This window comes from Chiloscyllium punctatum, chromosome 34 (assembly GCF_047496795.1).
Source record: "Chiloscyllium punctatum isolate Juve2018m chromosome 34, sChiPun1.3, whole genome shotgun sequence".
NCBI lineage: Eukaryota > Metazoa > Chordata > Chondrichthyes > Orectolobiformes > Hemiscylliidae > Chiloscyllium > Chiloscyllium punctatum.
Genome location: NC_092772.1, coordinates 51,493,349 through 51,519,824, shown reverse-complemented (window position 1 = coordinate 51,519,824; position 26,476 = coordinate 51,493,349). Strand labels below are relative to the sequence as shown.

Sequence of the window (26,476 nt, the reverse complement as noted above, 5' to 3'; positions counted from 1 at the left end):
TGGGTGAAAAAGTTGCCCCTTAGGTCCCTTTTATATCTTTCCCCTCTCACCCTAAACCTATGCCCCTCTAGTTCTGGACTCCCCCACCCCAGGGGGAAAAGACTTTGTCTATTTATCCTATCCATGCCCCTCATGATTTTATAAACCTCTATAAGGTCACCCCTCAGCCTCCGACGCTCCAGGGAAAACAGCCCCAGCCTGTTCAGCCCCTCCCTGTAGCTCAGATCCTCCAACCCTGGGAACATCCTTGTAAATCTTTTCTGAACCCTTTCAAGTTTCACAACATCTTTCCAATAGGAAGGAGACCAGAATTGCTCGCAATATTCCAACAGTGGCCTAACCAATGTCCTGTACAGCCGCAACATGACCTCCCAACTCCTGTACTCAATACTCTGACCAATAAAGGAAAGCATACCAAATGCCTTCTTCACTATCCTATCGACCTGCGACTCCACTTTCAAGGAGCTATGAATCTGCACTCCAAGGCAATGCTCCCTAAGACCTTCCCATTAAGGATATAAGTCCTGCCTTGATTTGCTTTTCCAAAATGCACAGATGACTTTTCGTGGAGTTATGAAGTGACATTCAAGGAAGAGATCAAGTTGCAAATTTCATAACCTTCGGACACGCAGATGGTTTGATGAGTTGTGTTCAAGCTGATAGGACGTGATGGTTAATCTCTCTGAAGTTACAAAGCAGTATCGCTGGCCATTGCTCTCAAGAAAACAAATGAAATATGTGTGTGTGCACAGACTGTCCTTGTCATCTGAACTTCTGTTTTTGATGCACTGAGCACAGAAAACGGTTACGACCTTGCGCAAGACTTCCGTGCAAAACACAAAGGGAACATATGTCTCATCGGAATTATGTAACTCTGGCCCCTGAGGTGAGGAGGAGATTGATCAGTCGTGTCAGAAACAGCATAGAGTTGTCTTCTTGCATCTCTGACACTGCCAACGCCTGCCTCAACTATACCTCCTTCCTCACTTCCTTTTACATCCTTCAGTCTACCAAGAACGAAGGAGAAGGAGGAGGCCATTCGGCCCTTCCAGCCTGGTCCACCATCCACTCCGATCATGGCTGACTGTACAATCTCAGGATCCCATTCCCACCCTCTCCCCTTGATCCCTTTAGCCCCATGATCCACATCCAGCTCCCTCTTGGATATATCTAATGAACTGGCCCTCAACAGCTTCCTGTGGGAGAGAATTCCACAGATTCCCAACTCCCTGAGGGAAGAAATTCTCCCTCATCTCAATCCGGAATGGCTTCCCCCTTTAGTCTTCGACTGTGACCCCCTCGTTCTGGATTTTCCCAACATTTCTCCCACGTCCAGCCTGCCCAGTCCCAACAGGATTGTATATGTTTCTACGAGAATCCACCCCCACATTCCCCGAAATTCCAGTGAGTCCAAGCCCAGTCGATCCAGCCTTCCCTCATGTGTCATTCCCGGGAATCAGTCTGCTGAACCTTCGCTGGGATCCCTCAATAGCGGGAATGTCCCTCCCTCAAGACCAGGAGACCGAAACTGCACACAGTCCTCAAGGAGTGGCCTCAGCTAGGCCCTGGGTAACTGCAGCAGGACGCCCCTCACTGCGATACTCCAATCCTCTCGCTAGGAAGGCCAGCACATCATCAGCTCCCCTCACTGCTTGCTCCCCCTGCCTCCCAACCTTCAGGGACTGTTCCACCGAGACACCCAGGTCTGGTCGCAGTCCCACCTTCTCAAGGGGCAAGTAGGAATGGGCAATAAATCCTGGGCCCGGTCACATCCCACACATGAAAGAAAATCTGCATTTGTCTAGCACCTTTAGAGAAACAAAGTGTCCTGAGACAGGCCGCGTGAAACGTCACAAGTAAGGCATGACGCTGAAGTCTCCAGGGTGGGAGAGGACAGAGAGGTGCCGCTGGATTGATGGGAGTTGGAGTTGGGGAGGGGAAGAGGGGGTGTTGCTGGTGAAGGGTGTACGATGGACGTCCAAAAGTCCAGGCCTAGTCAAGGGAGGCACAGTCACCAAAGGTGGAGGGCTGAAAGCTGTGGAAGAGGCCAGAGTAGGAAACTGGCCGAGTCCCGAGGTGACAAAAGCACCGATGAGGGCTTCCCCGGCCGATGAGCCCAGAGCGGGCCACAACTCAGGCGCTTTTTACAGAGATGGTCTTGGGGGGGGGAGGGGGGGGTGGTCCGAATTGACGACTTCAGGTGGGGAGGGGGTGGCTAAAATGTGGCACAGAGTTGAGAGACGAACATGGCCAATCTCAGAGTATTGGGCAGGCAGAGGGGTTCTAGAGAGTTCCTTCAGTCTGGCTGGGTCAGAATCCTGGGATTCCCTCCCTCAGGGACATTGTGGGTCTACCCTACAGCACGTGGACTGCAGCGGGTCAAGAGGGCAGCTCCCCCCCACCTTCTCAAGGGGGGCAACTAGGGACGGGGCCCATTCAGTGACATCCACATCCCACAAATGAATAAACGAAAGGAAAATGGTTTGGAACTCCCCGTCCATAGAGGGTATCATCATTCAGGGGAGAGGAGTCGGCCGTTCACCAGAGAGTCGACAAGACCCAGAAACACTGGGAACACACAATTCCATATCGTTTTAAATATTAATGTTTCTGTCGGCTGTGTACTGACCAACATGTTGATGACAAGAACTGACTCTCGTCTGTTAATAAAAAACAAACCTTTCCATCTTCAAACATTGAAACAAAGTGGAAATGGGGGTAAGAGGAGGCTGTTCGGCCCTTCTAGCCTGCTCTGCTGTTCACTCCAACTTTCTCCCCCATTGATCCCTTTAACCCTGAGAACTACAATCCACCCCCTTCTTAGAATCATAGAGTCATAGAGATGTACAGCACGGAAACAGACCCTTCGGTCCAACCCGTCCATGCTGACCCAGATATCCCAACCCAATCTAGTCCCACCTGCCAGCACTCGGCCCCTATCCCTCCAAACCCTCCCAATTCATATACCCATTTAGATGTTTGCAGTTGTGAAAATGCTTCGGTCTCAACTGCTTTCCGTGATGGAGAATTCCGCAGTCTCCTCCCGCCCTCTGGGCAAAGACATTTCTCCTCATGGAATAGAATTATGGAGTTGTGGCCCTTCGGCCCATCAAGTTGTTCCACCGACGCAACTGTCGTTAGTCCAAGTTTATGTACACAAGTCCCTCTTCCCTGCTCTCGCCCCATAGCCTCGAATATTACGAGAGTCCCAAGTGGTCATCCATGTACTTTCAAATAGTCGTGAGATTTTCCATCCCAACTGCACCCCCACCATTTCCTCAAACCCTCTCTAACCCTCTTGCCTTTCAAGTTATTATCCCTATCCCCCTCCTTGTTATTGAACCAAGAGCTTCTTATCTCTGCTGTCCCTGCCCCATATAGAGTCATACAGCACAGAAACAGACCCTTTGGTCCAACACACCAAATGGAGACAGAGAGAAGCCTCTTCCTCCATACCCAGCTGCTTTCCGACATTAAGTTCCTGAAATTAATGTCTCCCTCAGCTTCATTGTCATCTGTGACCACTGAGGTTTCACCCTCTTTCAGTTTGTTGGCCACTATGGAGAAAGGAAGCATTGAAACAGCCATTTGGCCCCACTCCCCCATGCCAATCCATATATACCCCTGAATAAAGCTCATCTTATTTTCTTGCATTTACCCCATATCCCTCCAAACCCTTCCTATTCATATCCCCATCCAGGTACCTTTTAAGTGTTGTCATTGTACCAGTCCTCCAGCACCTCCTGTAGCTCAAACCCTCCAGTCCCGGCAACGTCCTGGTAAATATTTTCTGAACCATTTAACAACATCCTTCCGGTAGGAAGGCAACCAGGATTGTACGCACGACACCAAATGTGGTCTCACCAATACCTTCCACGTGACTATCGCAGTTAACACAAGGAGGTGACATTCCTGAGTCTTGGAATCCCCAACCCTAGGGAAAAGACAGCTGCCTTACCTATACTCCCCCTCACAATTTTACTATGATTTATTCATCGGAGTTTGGATAAAGGGGATGAGACCTTTATGGAAATGTACCAGATTCACGGGAATATTCTTGTCGGCGGGGGGGGGGGGAGATGAGGTGAGGTTTCCTTCCCCCTTGTGTGGGAGAGTCTAGGGTCAGAGGGACATCGTCTCAGGAGAAGGGGGTCTCCCTTTGAAGTCAGAGATGAGGAGGAATTCCTTCTGTGAGAAGGGCGGGAATCTGTGGAACTCTTTAGCCGAGAGGGCTGCCGAGGTTAGGACCTGAAGTTTGTAAAGATGGAGTTCGGTCCTGAAGGGGACTCAAGGGGAAAAGGCAGGAAAGTGGAGATCAGATCAACAGCGATCCCACTGAATGTCAGAGCAGGATCGATGGGCTGAATGGCCTCCTTCTGCTATTTTTTTCGCCTTCCTGATTAAAACATTCCGAACATTACAATGAACCATGGAATGCATGGTGTGACAGACCTGCAGAGTGAAATATTCTTCATAATTTGACATCTTGGTCATATTGTCCCTTCAAAACACAAGCACAGCAAAGTCTCCTCTTCCCCAGGAGCCTCAGGCAATCCCACCTGTCCATACGGACCCTCACCGACTGCTACAGATGCCCCATTGAGAGGGTACTGTCCGGGGGGGTGACACGGCCTGGTATGGAAACTGCTCTGCCCAGGGACGGTGAGAAACTACAGAAGGTGGTGGGCACAGCCCAGACCATCACGGGAACCAACCTCCCATCCATGGACTCCATCGGGAATGGGAGCCAACATTCTCACAGGGCCCTCCCACCCCGGTTATAATCCCCTCCAACCCCGTCCGTCAGGCAGAAGGTACGGGAACAGCTTCTTCCCCGCTCTCGTTAGACTCCCGAACGGATCTCTCAAATTTCACACCCAACACCGATCTCGCTTTGTGTGCAGATGCGTTCCTCGCTCGTTCAATCACCCCTGTGATCTTTGTATTGGATGATCTGTCTGTACTGCATGCAAAACAGAACTTTTCACTGTACTTAGGCGCGAGGGGCTGCAATAAATCAAAATGACTCAAAACAGACTTCCCTGTTAACAGGCTCGACTGTGACCAAGACCAATATCATTTCCATGGATTCCACTGAGGTCCTGCTGCCCTGTTCCAACGTGAGTTTTCAACCAGTGGCTGTCAGTTGGCTTCGGAGAAATTCTTCCTCAGAGAATAAACACCTCATAAGCAGGATCGACAACGCCAGCCTCCCTTGCCAAGGCAACACTGACAAAGTCACCTTCAATCGGGCTGACTGCTTTCAGACGAGAGACTTCTCAATCCTGCTCACGCCGACACTGCGGGACGGTGGGTCCTATTATTGCGAGGTCCGCGGGCAGGCCGAGACCGTGTATATTCGGGGGATCGAGCTGCTCGTTTTTCGAGGTAAGGCTCCGTCTTTCCAGGTAACACCAGCTCATTCCACAGACCACAGCTGCTTTTGGAGGGCGAGGAGGAAAGGTGATGTCCCAGCCGCTTCAGTCATTAGATTATCCACCCAAGGACCCAGGTTCAAATCCTGCTGCGACCGATGGTGAGATGTAAATTCGATAAAAGAATAGCGAGGCTGGAATTAAGATTCGAATGATGAATCTATTGCCGGGATTCTTTCGGGAAGGAGGCTACTGTTCTTGCCTGCTTTGGAACAATATTTGACTCAATGTGGTTGACTTTAACTGCCCTGTGGGCAATTAAGGCAGTAAATTCTGCTCTGGTCAGGGGAGTTCCCATATTTTATGAGTGAGTAAACCAGATCGCTATCTCTGTGATGTGTCGACTTTTCCTTTGCAGTCAATGCAGGGGGTGGGTGGGGGTGGGGAAGGCAGGTTACAGTGTGTGCTCCAGCAAGGATGAAAGGTAGAGCAAAGAGACCTCCTGCAGTGCAGAGGTAGAGTCCGTTCCCCAGGCCCGAGAGATCCAGGTTCAAGTCCCACCTGTGCCCGAGGTTCAGTGTAACATCTCTGACCGGGTTGATTTTTTTAAAAAAAAATAGAAAGTGGGAAGGTATTTTGAGAAGATTTGTGCCTCAGGTTGCAAGTTTGCTCGTTGGGCTGGAAGGTTCATTTTCAGACGTTTCGTCACCACACTAGATAACATCAACAGTGAGCCTCTGGTGAAGCACTGGTGGTATGACCCACTTTCTATATATGTATTTACACTTCCTTGGGTTGGCGAGGTCATTTCGTGTGGAGGGGTCATTTCCTGCAGTGATGTCATTTCCTGTTCTTTTCCCCAAATGGGTTCTGAGGCGATGTGTTTGTTGATACAGTTCTGGCTGCTTCTAGGAATTCTCATGCGTGCCTCTGTTTGTCTTTGGATGGATGTGTTGTCCCAGTCAAAGTGGTGTTCTCCCACATCCTTATGTAAGGATACCAGTGAGAGAGGTCATGTCATCTTGTGGCTAGTTAATGTTCATGTATCCTGATGGCTGGTTTTCTGCCTGTTTGTCCAATGTAGTGTTTGTTACAGTTCTAGCACGGTATTTTGTAAATGAGATTAGCTTTGCTTGTTGTCTGTGTCAGCTCTTTCAAGTTCAATAGCTGCTGCGTCTGACAAAAGATGCTTGATGGCCATTTTTAACTAAATAGACTACATCGAGAAAGTGAATGTACTGGTTGCAGATACCAACACTTACCAACAGGTGGTGATAGACATGACCCACAACGAGAGAACCGAATCACAGCCCTATTCAAAAAGCTTCAGAAATCTGGAGAATTAAATCAGACCAACTTCCAAAAAATGAAGCCAGATGGATCCAATACACCACTCTTCTATGGAGTACCCAAAATTCACAAACCAGGAGCCCCCCCTCGGACCCATAGTCTCGCTACCTGGAACACCAACTTACAGACTGGCCAAGGAACTACACTATAGACTGAAACACTAACGGCACTCCATCCACTCCACCCAAGAATTCCTGAAGGCCATCAAAGACACCAAGATAGAAGAGGATGAAATAATGGTCTCCTTTGATGGAACAGCCCTGCTCATATTCACCAACATCTACCTGGCCAAGGTAACCCTGACTACACTATTAGAAGACCAAAGACACATGCACCAAACACCACCATCTTCATCAGCAAGGACAGTATCATCAAGCCAGTGGACCAATGCCTTACCACCCACCTCACCTTCAACAACAAACCAACAGAGCACCAATGGGGTCTCTGATATCAGGGTTCTTAGCAGAGACTTGAACAAACAGCTCTGCCAACCATCCGACCCAAACTTTGGGTCCACTACGTGGATGACACCTTTGTCATCATTAAATGAAACAAATTAGAGGAAACCTTCAAGACTCATCAATAATCCCCTCACTGGCATAAAATTCACTAAACAGGAGGAAAGCAACAACACACTGCCGTTCCTAGATGTCACAGTTGAGCGAACAGCCAATGGGGATCTTCAAACCAGCACCGACAGGAAAACAACACATACAGAACAAATACTGAACTAATGAAGCAATCATTCCAACACCCACAAACTAAGTTGCATCAGAACATTATTTCAATGAGCCACTACACACTGCAGCACAGAGGGACTACGCAGAGCAGAGGAACATCACTTATACCATGTACTCAAAAAGAACGTACCCAATGAACACAGTCCCCAGATTTCTCAGCAACAAACCCAAACGCGCAGACAGAACATGTCCAGAAACCCGAGCCACTCTCCCCTACATCAAAGACATCTCAGAAATGACTGCCAGACTACTCAGACCCCTTGGCATCATGGTAGCCCACAAACCCACCAACACACTAAAACAGCAGCTAATGAACTTATAAGACATCATACAGACATTACGCATTACAAAACACCGTGCAAGAACTGTAACAAACATTACATTGGACAAACAGGCAGAAAGCTAGCCACCAGGATACATGAACACCAACTAGCCACAAAGCGACATGATCCTCTCTCACTACTATCCTCACATACGGCTGAGAGAGGACACCAGTTCAACTGGGACAACACATCTATCCAAGGACAAGCCAAACGGAGACACACGCGAGAATTCCTAGAAGCATGGCATTCCAACCGGAACTCTATCGACAAACACATTGACTTGGACCCCATTTACCGATCTCTGAGAAAAAGAACAGGAAATGGTGTCACCAGTGGAACTGATGTCACCACGGGAAATGACATCATCAACCCATGGAAGCTTAAACACATGAATAGAAAGCGGGCCATATCATCGCCGCTTTACCGGAGGCTCACTGATGATGTTACCTAGAATGGTGACGAAACGTCTGAAAATGAACCTTCCAGCTCAGCGAGCAAACCTACATCCACTGGGAAGTCATATTTGGGGGGTAAAGGAGTGAGAGGACTTCTCATGACTTCCAAAGCCAGTTTATTGTTAACTTAGCCGTAACCATGGTTATTGACCAGGCTACAAAGGAGGGACATTTGACAATGTAGGGGAGGTAAAGGTCATGTGGTACTATTGCTGGATTGTTAACCGCAACCCAGGGAATGGTCCTGGGAATTTGGTTCAAATTCCATCATAGCAGATGATGGAATGTGAATTTCATATCTGAATTCAAGAGTCTCATGATGAATCCATTGTTGGAAAATCCCATCTGGGTCACCAATGTCCTTCAGGGAAGGAAACTGCCATCCTTACCTAGTCTGGGGCAACACGTGACTCCAGACCCACAGCAACGTGGTTGACTCTTAACTGTCCCCTGGTTAGTTAGGAATGGGGAAATACATGTTGGTCTAGCCAGAGATACCCTCATCCCGTGAATGAATAAACCCAACCGACATCCCTCAAACGTCCGTCATTCTCAACCAGATCACCCCCTCAGCTTTCTTTGCACCTCCCAATACGAATCAGCCTCCCTTCCTAGCCTGGTAACCCCATCCCAGGCAGATTGCTGGGTCATCTCCTCGGCAAATACCCCACTCCCTCCCTCCCTCCCTCCAGTACAATCCCCATCCTTCCAAAAAACACACGGACCAGAACTGCACGCGGCATCGTAGAATCCCCACCGAATGGAAACAGACCCTTCGACACGACAGGTCCACACCAATCCTCCAAAGAGTAACCCACCCAGACCCATGCCCCTTATCCTATGTTTACCCCTGACTAATCCACCCTAACCTACACATCCCTGTACACTACAAGGACAATTCCCCATAGCCAATCCACCCTAACCTGCACATCCCTGGACAATACGGGACAATTTCCCATAGCCAATCCACCCGAACCTGCACATTCCCTACACACTTGGGACAATTCCCCATGGCCAATCCACCCGAACCTGCACATTCCCGACACACTTGGGACAATTTCCCATGGCCAATCCACCCTAACCTGCACATCCCTGGGCACTATGGGACAATTTCCCATGGCCAATCCACCCTAACCTGCACATCCCTGGACACTATGGGACAATTTCCCATGGTCAATCCACCCTAACCTGCACATCCCTGGGCACTATGGGACAATTTCCCCATGGCCAATTCCACCCTAACCTGCACATCCCTGGGCACTATGGGACAATTTCCCATGGCCAATCCACCCTAACCTGCACATCCCTGGGCACTATGGGACAATTTCCCATGGCCAATCACCCTAACCTACACATCCCTGGGCACTGTGAGACAATTTCCCATGGCCAATCCATCCTAACCTGCATATCTTTGGACTGTGGGAGGAAACTGGAGCACCCGGAGGAAACTCACGCAGACACAGGGCGAATGTGCAAACTCCACTCGCTGGATTCTCACCCAGGTCCCTGGCATCGGGAGGCAGCAGTGTGAAACACTGAGCCGCCATGACACCAATATCTGGGCTACATGTTACACCCAGCTCCAAAACAATCAAGTGAAAGCTAGGAATCTGACACATAGACAGGGGATGCTGGAGAAACTCAGCAGGTCTGGCAGCATCAGTGAAGAGAGAGTAACAAAGTTAACGTTTTTAAGCCTGGTATGACTCTCCTTCAGACTGGTCAGTGGATCAGAAATCTGTTTTGCTCTCTCTCCACGGATACCGCCAGACTGACTGAACTTTTCCCAGTGTTCTCTAATGTCTGTTCCATTGTAGCTTCCTGGCTGTAGAGATCATAGTGTTGGCTGATAGAGGGAAGTCTCCCTTGCTTTTTCATCACCACTCTACCTGACGGAACCAGCTTCCTTTCCGAACGGACAGATGGGAATGAGACATGGGTAATTTTAACGACAGTTGGTGTTCGCTCGGTGGCGTTTTTCCTCGCTGAGACAATTGCACGTTGACGAATCGAATTTGATTTCTGCGCGTGGCTGTTGCGGGATTGGGAACCCAGGTCAAAGCCCAGGCCTCTGGGTTGCCAACGTTATCGCTGGCGCCATTACCAGCTGCTCTCACCACTTTGCTCCTGCAGTGAAGGTGACTCCAGTGAACGCCCTGACCCCGGGGGAAACCGTGAGCTTCACCACAGAACTATCGGAGCCCATCCATAGCCATGACGTCAAGTGGGATCCACGCTTGGCGCACGGCGCCACGAGCAAGCTGGAGTTCCAGTGGACACGCGATGGTGCTCCCATCGTGAGGGGCAGCAGGCACATGCTGAACTCGGGAACGTTCAACATCAGCTGCTTCCAAAGGAGGGACTCCGGGGAGTATACGCTAACCTTGACCCTGAACAACAGGACGGCCGCTACTTACAGCAAGTGGCTGGAGGTGGCAGGTACGTTGCGCGGCCACTTCCAACGCTCCCTTAGCATCCAGGAAGCAGGGGAGGTACAGGGGGACAGACAGAGGCAATGGAGTCACTCAGATGGGCCACATTGCGAAACCCTCAAAGGCTTAGTTTGTCACTTGTTATGGACCAGACCAAAGCCCCTTCAAACATATTTGGGTGCCACCTTGGGGCAGTGGTTAGCACTGCTGCCCCACAGCCCCAGGGACCCCCGGTTCGAACCCATAGAATTCACAGAAACCTGACAGTGTGGAAACCGGCCCTTTGGCACAACAGATCTACACCAAACCCCTCGAAGAGAATCCAGTTACTGCCCCTCCACCCGGTGGATCGGAAAAAAATGTTTTGGTGGGAACTCGCAACATCTACCTCAGGGTCAATGATTCTCCAGTCTCAGTTGGCTTTGGGGTCTTTGTTGGGGGGGTGGGGGGGGGGTGGGGGGGAGGGGTACCATGGGAATAGCCTGTGGATTACAACATTCCTCTCTGGAGTGAGGGCAAAGGCAGGAGGGGCCTGGATGTGTGGGGATGAATGGGACAGAGGGGTCTGGAGGCATGTAGTGCGCGCCCCTTCCCACCCAGCCACTCCCCAACTCACTACCCCATTCTGGGGACAGTAAGGACTGCTGATGCTGTCAGTCAGAATCGGTGGATATCACAAAGGATGGATGGTGTGAAACGTGAAAGGGCTCAGAAAAGATTTACAAGGATGTTGTCGGGGTTGGAGGGTCTGAGCTACAGGGAGAGGCTGAACAGGCTGGGGCTGTTTTCCCCGGAGCGTCGGAGGCTGAGGGGTGACCTTATAGAGGTTTATAAAATCATGAGGGACATGGATAGGGTAAATAGGCAAGGTCTTTTCCCCCTGGGGTGGGAGAGTCCAGAACTAGAGGGGCGTAGGTTTAGGGTGAGAGGGGGAAGATATAAAAGAGACCTAAGGGGCAACTTTTTCACGCAGAGGGTGGTGTGTGTATGGAATGAGCTGCCAGAGGATGTGGTGGAGGGTGGTACAATGTTAACATTTCAAAGGCACCTGGATGGGGACATGAATAGGAAGGGGTTTGGAGGGATATGGGCCAAGTGAAGGCAAATGGGACTAGTTTAGGTTGGGATATCTGGGTCAGCATGGACAGGTTGGACCAAAGGGTCTGTTTCCGTGCAGTACATCTCTATGACTCTATGTGCAGCTATTGTAGAATGCAGATGTCTACTCTCCGAACGAGAGTAGGGCAAAACTCAGGCTGTGTTTTGGAAAGGAAAGGGGTGCGAGACAACGTCAAGGAACCAGAGTTCAAATCACAGATGCACCAATCTTATTCCTTCCAGGGTCTTTTCCCGAAATCTCGCTCATCTCTGGCGTCAGCCTGGCCATTATCGGGGTGCTGTGTTTAATCGCCTCAGCGATGCTCGCTTATAAGAGGCCAGCAGTTCGTCAACAAAACCAGCCTGGTGAGATTTTGATTGCACCCATCGATTTCCTGTTCATTTCTGAAAATCCAAAACACTGGGACAGGGAAAAAGAGAGAGAGAGAGAGAGAGAAATACAGAAATTGCTGGTGAAGCTCAGCAGGTATGGCAGCATCTGTGCAGAGAAATCAGTTAACAGGCCTGGTGAGCTTTCCTCAGAATCTGAAACGTTAACTCTGATTTCTCTCTACGGATGCTGCCAGACCTGCTGAGCTTTTCCAGCAACTTCTGCCTTTGTTCTTGATTTAAAGCATCCACAGCTCTTTCTGTTTTTATTCAGAGATACCGAGAGAGAGAGAGAGAGAGAGAGAGACAGAGAGAGAGAGAGAGAGAGAGACAGAGAGAGAGACAGAGAGAGAGAGAGACAGAGAGAGAGAGAGAGAGAGACAGAGAGAGAGAGACAGAGAGAGACAGACACAGAGAGAGACAGAGAAAGAGACAGAGAGAGAGAGACAGAGAGAGAGAGAGAGAGACAGAGAGAGAGAGAGAGAGAGAGAGAGAGAGAGCTCTGGTGTCTACACTGCGCGTATTCCTTCATTCAGTTTCTGTGTTGCAAAGTTCAATTGGGAAAACAATATTTATTTTTTCCAGTTTACTTATTCACGGGGTTTGAGTGTCACTGGCTGGGCCGACATTTAGGAAGGTTTACCAGTTCCCAAATTACTTAGAATAAACTGCCCTTCTTAGGGACGTAGAGTCCTACAGTGCAGAGAGAGGACCTTCGGCCCTAACTGGTCCGTGCTGACCCAAATGTCCATCTGTGCTAATCCCCATTTCCCTGCTCACGGCCCATATCCTTCCCAACCTTCCCTATCCATACATTTGTCCAGATGCCTGTTAAATGTTGTTGATGTACCCCCCCCAACCCCTTCCACCAACAGCTCATTCCATATGCGTACCACCCTCTGTGTAAAAAAGTTGTCCCTCAGGTTCCCTTTTATTCTTTCCTCTCTGACCTTTAACTGATGCCCTCTGGTCCTCGATTCCCCAACCCTGGGGAAAAGACTGAGAGCGTTCACCCTGTCCATGCCCCTCACGATCTGAGACACCTCGATAAGGTCCCCCCTCAGTCTCCTACACTCTAAAGAGAAAGGTCCTAGCCTGTCCCGATAACTCAGACCCTTAAGTCCTGGCAAAATCAATACAAAAGGAGCACAGAACAGTAACTGGTTCATGTCTTATAACATTTCATATGCATAGATTATGGGTGGACCCAGCATTTACTGCCCTGTCCCTAGTTGCCCCCCCCTTTGGGAAGGTGGGGGTGAGCTGCCCTCTTGACCCGCTGCAGTCCATGTGCTGTAGGGTAGACCCACAATGTCCCTGAGGGAGGGAATCCCAGGATTCTGACCCAGGAAGAAATGGCCGATAGATTTCCAAGTCGGGATGGTGAGGGGCTCGGAGGGGGAATTTCAGAGGGGTGGTGTTCCCATGTACCTGCTGCCCCTTGTCTTTCTCGATGGAAGTGGCCGTGGGTTTGGAAGGTGCTGCCTGAGGGACTTTGGTGAGTTTCTGCAGTGGGTCTTGTAGATGGTACACACTGCAGTTACTGAGGGTCGGTGGGGGGAGGGAGGGGATGGTACACACTGCAGTTACTGAGGGTCGGTGGGGGGAGGGAGGGGATGGTACACACTGCTGTTACTGAGGGTCGGTGGGGGGGAGGGAGGGGATGGTACACACTGCAGTTACTGAGGGTCGGTGGGAGAGGGAGGGGATGGTACACACTGCTGTTACTGAGGGTCGGTGGGGGGAGGGAGGGGATGGTACACACTGCTGTTACTGAGGGTCGGTGGGGGGAGGGAGGGGATGGTACACACTGCAGTTACTGAGGGTCGGTGGGAGAGGGAGGGGATGGTACACACTGCTGTTACTGAGGGTCGGTGGGGGGGAGGGAGGGGTTGGTACACACTGCAGTTACTGAGGGTCGGTGGGAGAGGGAGGGGATGGTACACACTGCTGTTACTGAGGGTCGGTGGGGGGAGGGAGGGGATGGTACACACTGCTGTTACTGAGGGTCGGTGGGGGAGGGAGGGGATGGTACACACTGCTGTTACTGAGGGTCGGTGGGGGGGAGGGAGGGGATGGTACACACTTCAGTTACTGAGGGGGGGGGAGGGAGGGGATGGTACACACTGCTGTTACTGAGGGGCGGGGGGGGGGGGAGGGGATGGTACACACTGCTGTTACTGAGGGTCGGTGGGGGGAGGGAGGGGATGGTACACACTGCTGTTACTGAGGGGCGGGGGGGGGGGGAGGGGATGGTACACACTGCAGTTACTGAGGGTCGGTGGGGGGAGGGAGGGGATGGTACACACTGCAGTTACTGAGGGTCGGTGGGGGGAGGGAGGGGATGGTACACACTGCAGTTACTGAGGGTCGGGGGGGGAGGGAGGGGATGGTACACACTGCTGTTACTGAGGGTCGGTGGGGGGGGGGAGGGGATGGTACACACTGCAGTTACTGAGGGTCGGTGTGGGGGGGGGAGGGGATGGTACACACTGCTGTTACTGAGGGTCGGTGGGGGGGTGGGAGGGGATGGTACACACTGCAGTTACTGAGGGTCGGTGGGGGGGAGGGAGGGGATGGTACACACTGCTGTTACTGAGGGTCGGTGGGGGGAGGGAGGGGATGGTACACACTGCAGTTACTGAGGGTCGGTGGGGGGAGTGAGGGGATGGTACACACTGCAGTTACTGAGGGTCGGTGGGGGAGGGAGGGGATGGTACACACTGCTGTTACTGAGGGTCGGTGGGGGGGGGGGAGGGGATGGTACACACTGCAGTTACTGAGGGTCGGTGGGGGGGAGGGAAGTGATGGTACACACTGCTGTTACTGAGGGTCGGTGGGGGAGGGAGGGAGGGGATGGTACACACTGCAGTTACTGAGGGTCGGTGGGGGAGGGAGGGAGGGGATGGTACACACTGCAGTTACTGAGGGTCGGTGGGGGGGGGAGGGGATGGTACACACTGCTGTTACTGAGGGTCGGTGGGGGGAGGGAGGGAGGGGATGGTACACACTGCTGTTACTGAGGGTCGGTGGGGGGGGAGGGAGGGGATGGTACACACTGCAGTTACTGAGGGTCGGTGGGAGGGGGAGGGAGGGGATGGTACACACTGCTGTTACTGAGGGTCAGTGGGGGGAGGGAGGGAGGGGATGGTACACACTGCTGTTACTGAGGGTCGGTGGGGGGGGAGGGAGGGGATGGTACACACTGCTGTTACTGAGGGTCGGTGGGGGAGGGAGGGAGGGGATGGTACACACTGCTGTTACTGAGGGTCGGTGGGGGGGAGAGGGAGGGGATGGTACACACTGCAGTTACTGAGGGTCGGTGGGAGGGGGAGGGAGGGGATGGTACACACTGCTGTTACTGAGGGTCGGTGGGGGGGGGGAGGGGATGGTACACACTGCTGTTACTGAGGGTCGGTGGGGGAGGGAGGGGATGGTACACACTGCTGTTACTGAGGGTCGGTGGGGGGAGGGAGGGGATGGTACACACTGCAGTTACTGAGCGTCGGTGGGGGGGAGGGAGGGGATGGTACAGACTGCTGTTACTGAGGGTCGGTGGGGGGAGGGAGGGGATGGTACACACTGCTGTTACTGAGGGTCGGTGGGGGGGAGGGAGGGGATGGTACAGACTGCTGTTATTGAGGGTCGATGGGGGGAGGGAGGGGATGGTACACACTGCTGTTACTGAGGGTCAGTGGGGGGGAGGGAGGGGATGGTACACACTGCAGTTACTGAGGGTCGGTGGGGGGAGGGAGGGGATGGTACACACTGCTGTTAATGAGCGTCGGTGGGGGGGGGAGGGAGGGGATGGTACACACTGCTGTTACTGAGGGTCGGTGGGGGGGGAGGGAGGGGATGGTACACACTGCTGTTACTGAGGGTCGGTGGGGGGGGTAGGGGATGGTACACACTGCAGTTACTGAGGGTCGGTGGGGGGGAGGGAGGGGATGGTACACACTGCAGTTACTGAGGGTCGGTGGAGTGGAGGGAGGGGATGGTACACACTGCTGTTACTGAGGGTCGGTGGGGGGAGGGAGGGGATGGTACACACTGCAGTTACTGAGGGTCGGTGGGGGGAGGGAGGGGATGGTACACACTGCAGTTACTGAGGGTCGGTGGAGTGGAGGGAGGGGATGGTACACACTGCTGTTACTGAGGGTCGGTGGGGGGAGGGAGGGGATGGTACACACTGCTGTTACTGAGGGTCGGTGGGGGGGGGAGGGAGGGGATGGTACACACTGCTGTTACTGAGGGTCGGTGGGGGAGGGAGGGGGTGGTACACACTGCTGTTACTGAGCGTCAGTGGGGGAGGGAGGGGATGGTACACACTGCTGTTACTGAGGGTCGGTGGGGGGGAGGGAAGTGATGGTACACACTGCTGTTACTGAGGGTCGGTGGGGGGGGAGGAGGGGATGGTACACACTGCAGTTACTGAGGGTCGGTGGGGGGAGGGAACGGGATGGTACACACTGCTGTTACTGAGGGTCGGTGGGGGGAGGGAACGGGAGAGGATGTTTGTGGGTGTGGGGCCACTCCGGCGAGGACTGCTTTGTCCCTGGATAGTGATGAGCTTCTTGAGTGATGTTGGAGCTGCCCCCCATCCAGGGGCAAGTGGGGAGTATTCCCTCACCCTCCTGCTTTGGGCCTTGTCGATGGTGGGACAGTCTTTGGGAGGAGTCAGGTCCTGAAATCTCCTGTGAACATTCTCTCCCTCAAAGGGAATAGCCCCCGATTTGAGCCATTGTCGCACTGAAACGCAAGAGGAAAAAATTGAGCATTGAGTTCACAAAACTGTCCACGTTGCAATGTGGCAGCAGTGACTGGAGAGCATTCCCAGTGTGAACCGTTGTGATTTTAACTGATATTTTCCCCTGTTTCCAGGCAACTACGTCAATTTTCCTGCTCAACACCAGCTCTCCAATCAGGTAAGCTGACTGCAGGAATGTTCTAGAGAGAGTGAGCATCCCCCTTTCGAGAAATCATTAAGTAATTGTCTATCAGCACGTTGGCTGTTGGCTCAATGGTCTCCAGTAATATCTGACACTTAACCTTCAGAATCTGAACCCTGACCTGAGATAACACTGGTCAGCTTTATTTTATTAACTTGCAGGGTGTAGGCTTTGATGGGTGGGCCCAGTATTTATCGCCCCCTGTCCCTAGTTGCCCCCCCTTGGGAAGGTGGGGGTGAGCTGCCTTCTTGACCCACTGCACTCCATGTGCTGTAGGGTAGACCCACAATGTCCCTGAGGGAGGGAATCCCAGGATTCTGACCCAGGAAGGAACGGCCGATAGATTTCCAAGTCGGGACGGTGAGGGGCTCGGAGGGGAACTTGGAGTGGGGTGGTGTCCCCATGTACCTGCTGCCCCTTGTCCTTCTAGATGGAAGTGGCCGAGGGTTTGGAAGGTGCTGCCTGAGGGTCTTTGGTGAGTTTCTGCAGGGCATCTTGTAGATGGTACACACTGCAGTTACTGAGGGTCGGTGGGGGGAGGGAGGGGATGGTACACACTGCTGTTACTGAGGGTCGGTGGGGGGAGGGAGGGAGGGGATGGTACACACTGCAGTTACTGAGGGTCGGTGGGGGGAGGGAGGGAGGGGATGGTACACACTGCAGTTACTGAGGGTCGGTGGGGGGAGGGAGGGGATGGTACACACTGCTGTTACTGAGGGTCGGTGGGGGGGAGGGAGGGGATGGTACACACTGCTGTTACTGAGGGTCGGTGGGGGGGGAGGGGATGGTACACACTGCTGTTACTGAGGGTCGGTGGGGGGGGAGGGAGGGGATGGTACACACTGCTGTTACTGAGGGTCGGTGGGGGGAGGGAGGGGATGGTACACACTGCTGTTACTGAGGGTCGGTGGGGGGGGGAGTGAGGGGATGGTACACACTGCTGTTACTGAGGGTCGTTGGGGGAGGGAGGGGATGGTACACACTGCAGTTACTGAGGGTTGGTGGAGGGGGAGGGAGGGGATGGTACACACTGCTGTGACTGAGGGTCGGTGGGGGGGAGGGAGGGGATGGTACACACTGCTGTTACTGAGGGTCGGTGGGGGGAGGGAGGGGATGGTACACACTGCAGTTACTGAGGGTCGGTGGGGGGAGGGAGGGGATGGTACACACTGCTGTTACTGAGGGTCGGTGGGGGGAGGGAGGGGATGGTACACACTGCTGTTACTGAGGGTCGGTGGGGGGGGGAGTGAGGGGATGGTACACACTGCTGTTACTGAGGGTCGGTGGGGGGAGGGAGGGGATGGTACACACTGCTGTTACTGAGGGTCGGTGGGGGGGAGGGATACTGAATGGCCTAGACAGAGTGGATGTTGGGAAGATGTTTCCATTGTTTGGAGAGACTAGGATCCAAGGGCACAGCCTCAGATTAGAAGGAAGCCCTTTAAGAACCGAGATAAGGAGAAACATCTTCAGCCATGATTCACTCCCACAGAAGGCTGTGGGGCCAGGTCACTGAGCATATTTAACACAGAGATAGATAAGTTCTTGATTGTTAAGGGGGTCAAAGGGCAGAAGGAAGGACATTGGGGTTGAGAAACTAATCAGCCATGAATGACAAACTATGTCCCTCTAGTTCTGGACTCCCCCACTCCAGGGAAAAGACCTTGTCTATTTACCCTATCCATACCCCTCATGATTTTATAAACCTCTATAAGGTCTTCCCTCAGCCTCCGACGCTCCAGGGAAAACAGCCCCAGCCTGTTCAGCCTCTCCCTGTAGCTCAGACCCTCCAACCCTGGCAACATCCAAGTCATCGTTTCTGAAATTTTGCAAGTTTCGCAACATCCTTCCGATGGGAGGGAGACCAGAATTGCACGCGATCCTGAATGGACAGAATGGCCTCATTTCTGCTTCTACATCTCATAGTCTTCTCGAGCAGCCTCCAGCTCACAGTGGGATCATGGTGGCTCTGATTGCCCTCAACTCCACTATCCTGCCTTTTCTCCCCAAGTTCCCCTGAGCGATCTGACTCAGCCATGGACATCCGGACTGAGCCAGCCCCTTCTGCGGGAAAGAATTCCAACGATTCACTCCCCATCGGCAGAGAGAGATGACGGTCCTCCCCATCCCTGTATTCAACGGGTGGCCCCCCTATTCGATGATGATGTCCCTCTGGTGTGAGAATCTCCCACACAATGGGAGACATCCTCCCCACATCTCCCCTGTCATGTACCCCCTTAAGAATCTTGCGTGTGTGACAAGGTGCCTTACTCTACATTTGTTTAGCACCTGGGTGCAGCCTGCTCAGTTGACCTTGTTGAATTTGTGTTCCAGGGTGACCCAGCGGTGAGCTCGATTTACATGGTGAGTGTACTGCTCAAACACACATCTGTTGTTCTCACATTAACCAGAGATTTCAGCTTTTATAACTGTCTGACCATCTCTCTTCAAGATACTGAACATGAATGATCGATCACTGTACAGTCAGCTGCAGAGGTACGATTTATTCCTGATCTACACAGATCACTCTTTCCTCGGACACTACGTAACTCGATTGGATATAACCAGGTAGACTCTGTATGCGCAGTTCTGCACTGTTACTGCCACGCTAAGCCCTGGATCCAAACACACAGCAGGGTGGCCCAGCGGTCACAAAAGACCAGGTTTCAATCCCACGCTCGGGACACGGAGTGGGTGCAGTTTGCGCATTCTCTGCATGACTGCAGGTAGGTTTCCTCCCACACTCCAAAGATGTGAAGAGGAGCATGGATTGGCCATGGGAAATTGTCCCATAGTGCCCAGGGATGTGCAGGTTAGGGTGGATTGGCCATGCTAAATTGTCCCATAGTGCCCAGGGATGTGCGGGTTAGGGTGGATTGGCCATGCTAAATTGTCCCATAGTGCCCAGGGGTGTGCAGGTTAGGGTGGATTGGCCATGGGAAATTGTCCCATAGTGTCCAGGGATGTGCAGGTTAGGGTGGATTGGCCATGCTAAATTGTCCCATAGTGCCCAGGGATGTGCGGGTTAGGGTGGATTGGCCATGGGAAATTGTCCCATAGTGTCCAGGGATGTGCAGGTTAGGGTGGATTGGCCATAGGAAATTGTCCCATAGTGCCCAGGGATATGCAGGTTAGGGTGGATTGGCCATGGGAAATTGTCCCATAGTGTCCAGGGATGTGCAGGTTAGGGTGGATTGGCCATGGGAAATTGTCCCATAGTGTCCAGGGATGTGCAGGTTAGGGTGGATTGGCCATAGGAAATTGTCCCATAGTGCCCAGGGATATGCAGGTTAGGGTGGATTGGCCATGGGAAATTGTCCCATAGTGCCCAGGGGTGGGCAGGTTAGGGTGGATTGGCCATGGGAAATTGTCCCATAGTGTCCAGGAATGTGCAGGTTAGGGTGGATTGGCCATGGGAAATTGTCCCATAGTGCCCAGGGATGGGCAGGTTAGGGTGGATTGGCCATGGGAAATTGTCCCATAGTGCCCAGGGGTGTGCAGGTTAGGGTGGATTGGCCATGGGAAATTGTCCCATAGTGTCCAGGGATGTGCAGGTTAGGGTGGATTGGCCATGGGTAATTGTCCCATAGTGCCCAGGGATGTGCAGGTTAGTGTGGATTGGCCATGGGAAATTGTCCCATAGTGCCCAGGGGTGTGCAGGTTAGGGTGGATTGGCCATAGGAAATTGTCCCATAGTGCCCATGGATGTGCAGGGTAGGGTGGATTGGCCATGGGAAATTGTCCCATAGTGCCCAGGGATGTGCAGGGTAGGGTGGATTGGCCATAGGAAATTGTCCCATAGTGCCCAGGGATGTGCAGGGTAGGGTGGATTGGCCATGAGTAATTGTCCCATAGTGCCCAGGGATGTGCAGGTTAGGGTGGATTGGCCATGCTAAATTGTCCCATAGTGCCCAGGGATGTGCAGGTTAGGGTGGATTGGCCATGGGTAATTGTCCCATAGTGCCCAGGGATGTGCAGGTTAGGGTGGATTGGCCATGCTAAATTGTCCCATAGTGCCCAGGGATGTGTAGGTTCGGGTGGAATGGCCATGGGAAATTGTCCCATAGTGCCCAGGGATGTGCAGGTTAGGGTGGATTGGCCATGGGAAATTGTCCCATCGTGCCCAGGGATGTGCAGGTTAGGGTGGATTGGCCATGAGAAATTGTCCCATAGTGCCCAGGGATGTGCAGGTTAGGGTGGATTGGCCATGGGAAATTGTCCCATAGTGCCCAGGGATGTGCAGGTTAGGGTGGATTGGCCATGAGAAATTGTCACATAGTGCCCAGGGATGTGCATGTTATGGTGGATTGGCCATGGGAAATTGTCCCATAGTGCCCAGGGATGTGCAGGTTAGGGTGGATTGGCCATGGGAAATTGTCCCATAGTGCCCAGGGATTTGCAGGTTATGGTGGATTGGCCATGGGAAATTGTCCCATAGTGTCCAGGGATGTGTAGGTTAGGGTAGATTGGCCATGGGAAATTGTCCCATAGTGCCCAGGGATGTGCAGGTTAGGGTGGATTGGCCATGGGAAATTGTCCCATAGTGCCCAGGGATGTGCAGGTTAGGGTGGATTGGCCATGGGAAATTGTCCCATAGTGCCCAGGGATGTGCAGGTTAGGGTGGATTGGCCATGGGAAATTGTCCCATAGTGTCCAGGGATGTGCAGGTTAGGGTGGATTGGACATGGGAAATTGTCCCATAGTGCCCAGGGATGTGCAGGTTAGGGTGGATTGGCCATGGGAAATTGTCCCATAGTGTCCAGGGATGTGCAGGTTAGGGTGGATTGGCCATGGGAAATTGTCCCATAGTGTCCAGGGATGTGCAGGTTAGGGTGGATTGGCCATGGGAAATTGTCCCATAGTGTCCAGGGATGTGCAGGTTAGGGTGGATTGGCCATGGGAAATTGTCCCATAGTGTCCAGGGATGTGCAGGTTAGGGTGGATTGGCCATGGGAAATTGTCCCATAGTGCCCAGGGATGTGCAGACTCAGTATCTTGATGTTATACAGGACGTTGGTGAGGCTACACTTGGAGTATTGGGTTCAGGTTTGCTCACCATGCGACAGGAAGGATGGTATTAAACTGGAAAAGAGTGCAGAAGGAAATTTACAAGGATGTTGCCGGGACTTAATGGTCTGAGTTGTAGGGAGAGAGGTCGGACAAGCTCGGAGTGTTTTCCTTAGAGAGTAGGAGACTGAGGGGGTGACCTTATAGAGGTGTATAAGATCATGAGGGGCATGGACAGGGTGAACGCTCTCAGTCTTTTCCCCAGGGTTGGGGAATCGAGGACTAGTGGGCATCAGTTAAAGGTTAAAGGGCAAAGAATTAAAGGGAACGTGAGGGACAACGTTTTTACACAGAGGGTAGTACGCATATGGAATGAGCTGTTGGTGGAAGTGGTTGGGGCGGGGGGTACATTGATAATATTTAACAGGTATTTGGACAAATACATGGATAGGGAAGGGTTAGAAGGATATGGGCCAAGTGCAGGGAAATAGGGATTAGCACGGATGTACATTTGTTCAGCACGGACCAGTTAGGGCCGAAGGACCTGACTCGATCCTATCGGATTCTCTGACCTCACTAAACTTGGGAACATCAGACTTCGGGTCATGGGGAGGGCTTTGGGTTACAGAGATAGGGAGGGGGTGTAGGGGCTGGAGGGGGTTACAGAGATAGGGAGGGGTGTTGGTGTTGGACGGGGTCACAGAGATAGGGAGGGGGTGTAGGGGTTGGAGGGGGTTACAGAGATAGGGAGGGGGTGTAGGGTCTGGAGGGGGTTACAGAGATAGGGAGGGGGTGTAGGGGGCCGGAGGGGGTTACAGAGATAGGGAGGGGGTGTAGGGGGCTGGAGGGAGTTACAGAGATAGGGAGGGAGTGTAGGGGGCTGGAGGGGGTTAGAGAGATAAGGAGGGGGTGTAGGGGTTGGAGGGGAGTTACAGAGATAGGGAGGGGGTGTAGGGGCTGGAGGGGGTTACAGAGATAGGGAGGGAGTGTAGGGGTTGGAGGGGAGTTACAGAGATAGGGAGGGGGTGTAGGGGCTGGAGGGGGTTACAGAGATAGGGAGGGAGTGTAGGGGTTGGAGGGGAGTTACAGAGATAGGGAGGGGGTGTAGGGGTTGGAGGGGAGTTACAGAGATAGGGAGGGGGTGTAGGGGTTGTAGGGGGGGTTACAGAGATAGGGAGGGGGTGTAGGGGCTGGAGGGGGTTACAGAGATAGGGAGGGGGAGTAGGGGTTGGAGGGGAGCTATAGAGATAGGGAGGGGGTGTAGGGGTTGGAGGGGAGTTACAGAGATAGGGAGGGGGTGTAGGGGCTGGAGGGGGTTACAGAGATAGGGAGGGGGTGTAGGGGCTGGAGGGGGTTACAGAGATAGGGAGGGGGTGTCCGTGCTGGAGGGTGTTACAGAGATAGGGAGGGGGTGTAGGGGCTGGAGGGGGTTACAGAGATTGGGAGGGGGTGGATTGGCTGAGGATTATAAACTCACCTGGCCCCTTATCTCTCCCCTAGATAAGCTGCGACTGAGACTAGTCTCCGGGAGCAGTGAGCGTTCCTCCCATCGAGTGTCCAACCCTGGCCCTCCCTTTCCAGAGGCACCATCCCACCTGGATCTGAAAACCCTCTCCAGCTCTGCCATCCTAATGCAACAATCTCTCGGCCAAATCCATGCCACGGGTCAATCAACATCCTGGTGCCCGCGTCGCTGGTGTGCCTCACCCTGTCCGAGACCCTTCACCCTGTCCTCTCCCCATGGCCCGTCCTCAGTGGTGGTGTGATACTGGGATACCCGTCCCCCACACCCCCCTCCTCTCCAGTCAGAGAGACTCCCAATTTCCCATTGTCTCCCTCTTCAAAAGCCTCTGACATATCCGCACTCGTTGAAACGGGAGAGAGTGCAGAAGCTCAGCTGCCCACCGGGAAGTCTGTACCTCAGTACAACAAGGGCTCAGGATGGACAACTGTATTATCCGAGGAGATTTCAGTCTACGAATGATGATTGGGAATTGGTTAACTCTCCTTCTCTCTGGACGGATGTTCCCAGACCTATTCGGATCTGCCAGTAACTGCTGTGTTTGTTTCTTGACTTATTTGTTCGTGTCAACCCCATCTCAATGCCCCATTTTCCACATCTAAATCTTCAACGCATCGTGACACCTGTGAATCTCGCCAATTAATACTTTATCCCTTGTTCGTCCAGCTCAGGAACACCAGTCACCCACCAGCCCAGTGTCTTTCAATAACATTCTGAGGAAATATCTCTCCTCAGTACAGGAGTTGGGAAATGATGTTGCAGTTGTACAGGACGTTGGTGAGGCTGCACTTGGCGTATTGGGTTCAGGTTTGGTCACCTTGCGACAGGAAGGATGGTATTAAACTGGAGCAAGTGCAGAAGAAAATTTACAAGGGCGTTGCCGGGAGTTAAAGGGTGAGGCTGGAGAGGACATTTTAACTTTAGACTTTTGGAGACTGAGGGGGGGACCTTATAGAGGTGTATAAGACCATGAGGGGCCTGGACAGGGTGAACGCTCTCAGTCTTTTCCCCAGGGTTGGGGAATCGAGGACTAGAGGACATCAGTTTAAGGTCAGAGGAGAAAGAATAAAAGGGAACCTGAGGGACAACTTTTTTACACAGAGGGTGGTACGCATATGGAATGAGCTGTCAGAGGAAGGGGTTGAGGCTGGTACATCAACAACATTTTACAGGCATTTGGACAAATACATGGATAGGAAAGGGTTAGAAGGATATGGGCCAAATGCAGGGAAATGGAGTTAACATGGACGGACATTTTGGCCAGTTTGGACCAGTGTGGGCCGAAGGACCTGTCTCTGTGCTGTGGGACGATGTGACTCTATAAAATACTCAGAATCTCCAGTCATCTAATTCTCCCGAAAGAAGACGTTTCATGTATTGAGGCAACTCTCCTTCCTTTTGATATTCTTATGGAAATCTTTGCTCCCCCTAGTGAGACAATATCGGACCAGACAGCTCAATCTTGGAATAAGGGGGCACACGTTAAAGACAGAGGTGAGGAGGAATACCGACCCTCTGAGGGGAGTGAATCGGTGGGCCTTTTTACCACAGAGGTCTCTTGAGGCTGGGACATTCAATGTGTCCAATGCTATGAGAAAGAGTCAGATTTTTAACCAGTTATTAAGCGTTGTGGATCAAAGCAAGATTTGATTTGATTTATAGTTGTCCGGTGTACTGAGTTACAGTGAAAAGTATTGTTTTGCGTGTTAACCTGACAAATCATCCCTTCCATCAGTACATCAGGGTAACTAGAATGCAGAGTCTAGTGGCACAGCAACAGAGAGAGAGATCAACTCTAATGCAGGGGAGGTCACTTCGTGAGTCTGATAACAGCGGGGAAGAAGCTGCTCTTGAATCTGTTGGCACGCGTTCTCAAACTTTTGCCTGGTGGAAAAGGAGACTGTAACCAGGGTGGGAGAGAGAAGGATTATCGCATCAACTATCACCTCTTTGTATGTTCCAAGTCTATCTCCCAAGTGCAGGCATGAGCTGTGAGGTTTGAGGGTTTGGACTGAGTGAGTGTTATGACAGTGTGCAAATAGCTGGGAGTTGTTGCCTGGTCTAGTCCGTGAGCTGGCTGTGTGGTTCTGACTGCACAATGTTGTAATAAAGCAGAACCTGACCACCCCTCCCCTCCGTGAGAGATTCAACCAAAAACACCCAAAGTGGAACACCTCACCCTATAATCTGTAAACGTTGGTGTAACCTGCTTTTCAGCAACTTCTCGTGGTCCAATAAAATAAATCCCTGATGCTCACTTAAAAATCAAGCAGTCACCATTTATTTATCTAACTCTAACAGTGAACAAATTAACTAAACTAGTAACAAAGCAAATAAATCCCTTCTAACTGCCAACTGTTCCCGAATACAGCAAGATTCTGATGGTATGCTGTTCCAATAAATAGAAGTCCCACTTATACAAAAACAAATAGAATTTGTTTGAAGTTACAGCCTGGTTACATCTTCCGGAATGTTCTGTACCTCCTTCACATGATTCTTCTGCCAGGAACTCCTTCTCTGTTGCTGTTACTATGGTAAATAGAGAACACTTCCTCAAAGATCAGAGAGCTGTTATCTCTAGCAGATGATAGTTAGCTCTGCTAATTTTCCAACTGCCCCCTTCTCTTCTACCTTTGATGAGATATCAATAGTTTTACAATCAGATTGGTCCCAGGTTATCAAAACTGTCAGATTTAACTTTGACAGGTTTTTGGTATCTAAGGGCTAAATTCAAAAGACTGTTTCTTGGTAAAAATGCAGCTTGGTCTGCTAACGCTACGGCCTTTCAATATAAATGTTTCAGTTCGGGATCTCTCTGTGTGCTTGCAAATTGTT

General features: G+C 52.1%; 1 protein-coding gene across 5 annotated transcripts in view; it reads left to right on the top strand.

The window, feature by feature from the left end:
- Positions 1 to 26,115, top strand: part of LOC140458836 (uncharacterized) — a 62,197-nt gene extending 36,082 nt beyond the window's left edge. For 2 of the 5 annotated variants that reach the window (XM_072553513.1, XM_072553514.1), the window contains exons 3-8: positions 5,053 to 5,388; positions 10,377 to 10,682; positions 12,017 to 12,139; positions 17,045 to 17,088; positions 19,447 to 19,476; positions 19,565 to 19,804. In XM_072553513.1, coding sequence (XP_072409614.1) covers positions 5,053 to 5,388; positions 10,377 to 10,682; positions 12,017 to 12,139; positions 17,045 to 17,088; positions 19,447 to 19,476; positions 19,565 to 19,684 — 959 coding nt within the window. In that variant the 3' untranslated portion in view covers positions 19,685 to 19,804. Of the gene's footprint in view, positions 1 to 810; positions 887 to 5,036; positions 5,389 to 10,376; positions 10,683 to 12,016; positions 12,140 to 17,044; positions 17,089 to 19,446; positions 19,477 to 19,564; positions 19,805 to 23,619 lie in introns of those variants that run through there. The other 3 variants (XM_072553515.1, XM_072553517.1, XM_072553516.1) reach the window with 3 other exon arrangements.
- Positions 26,116 to 26,476: the final 361 nt, after the last annotated feature.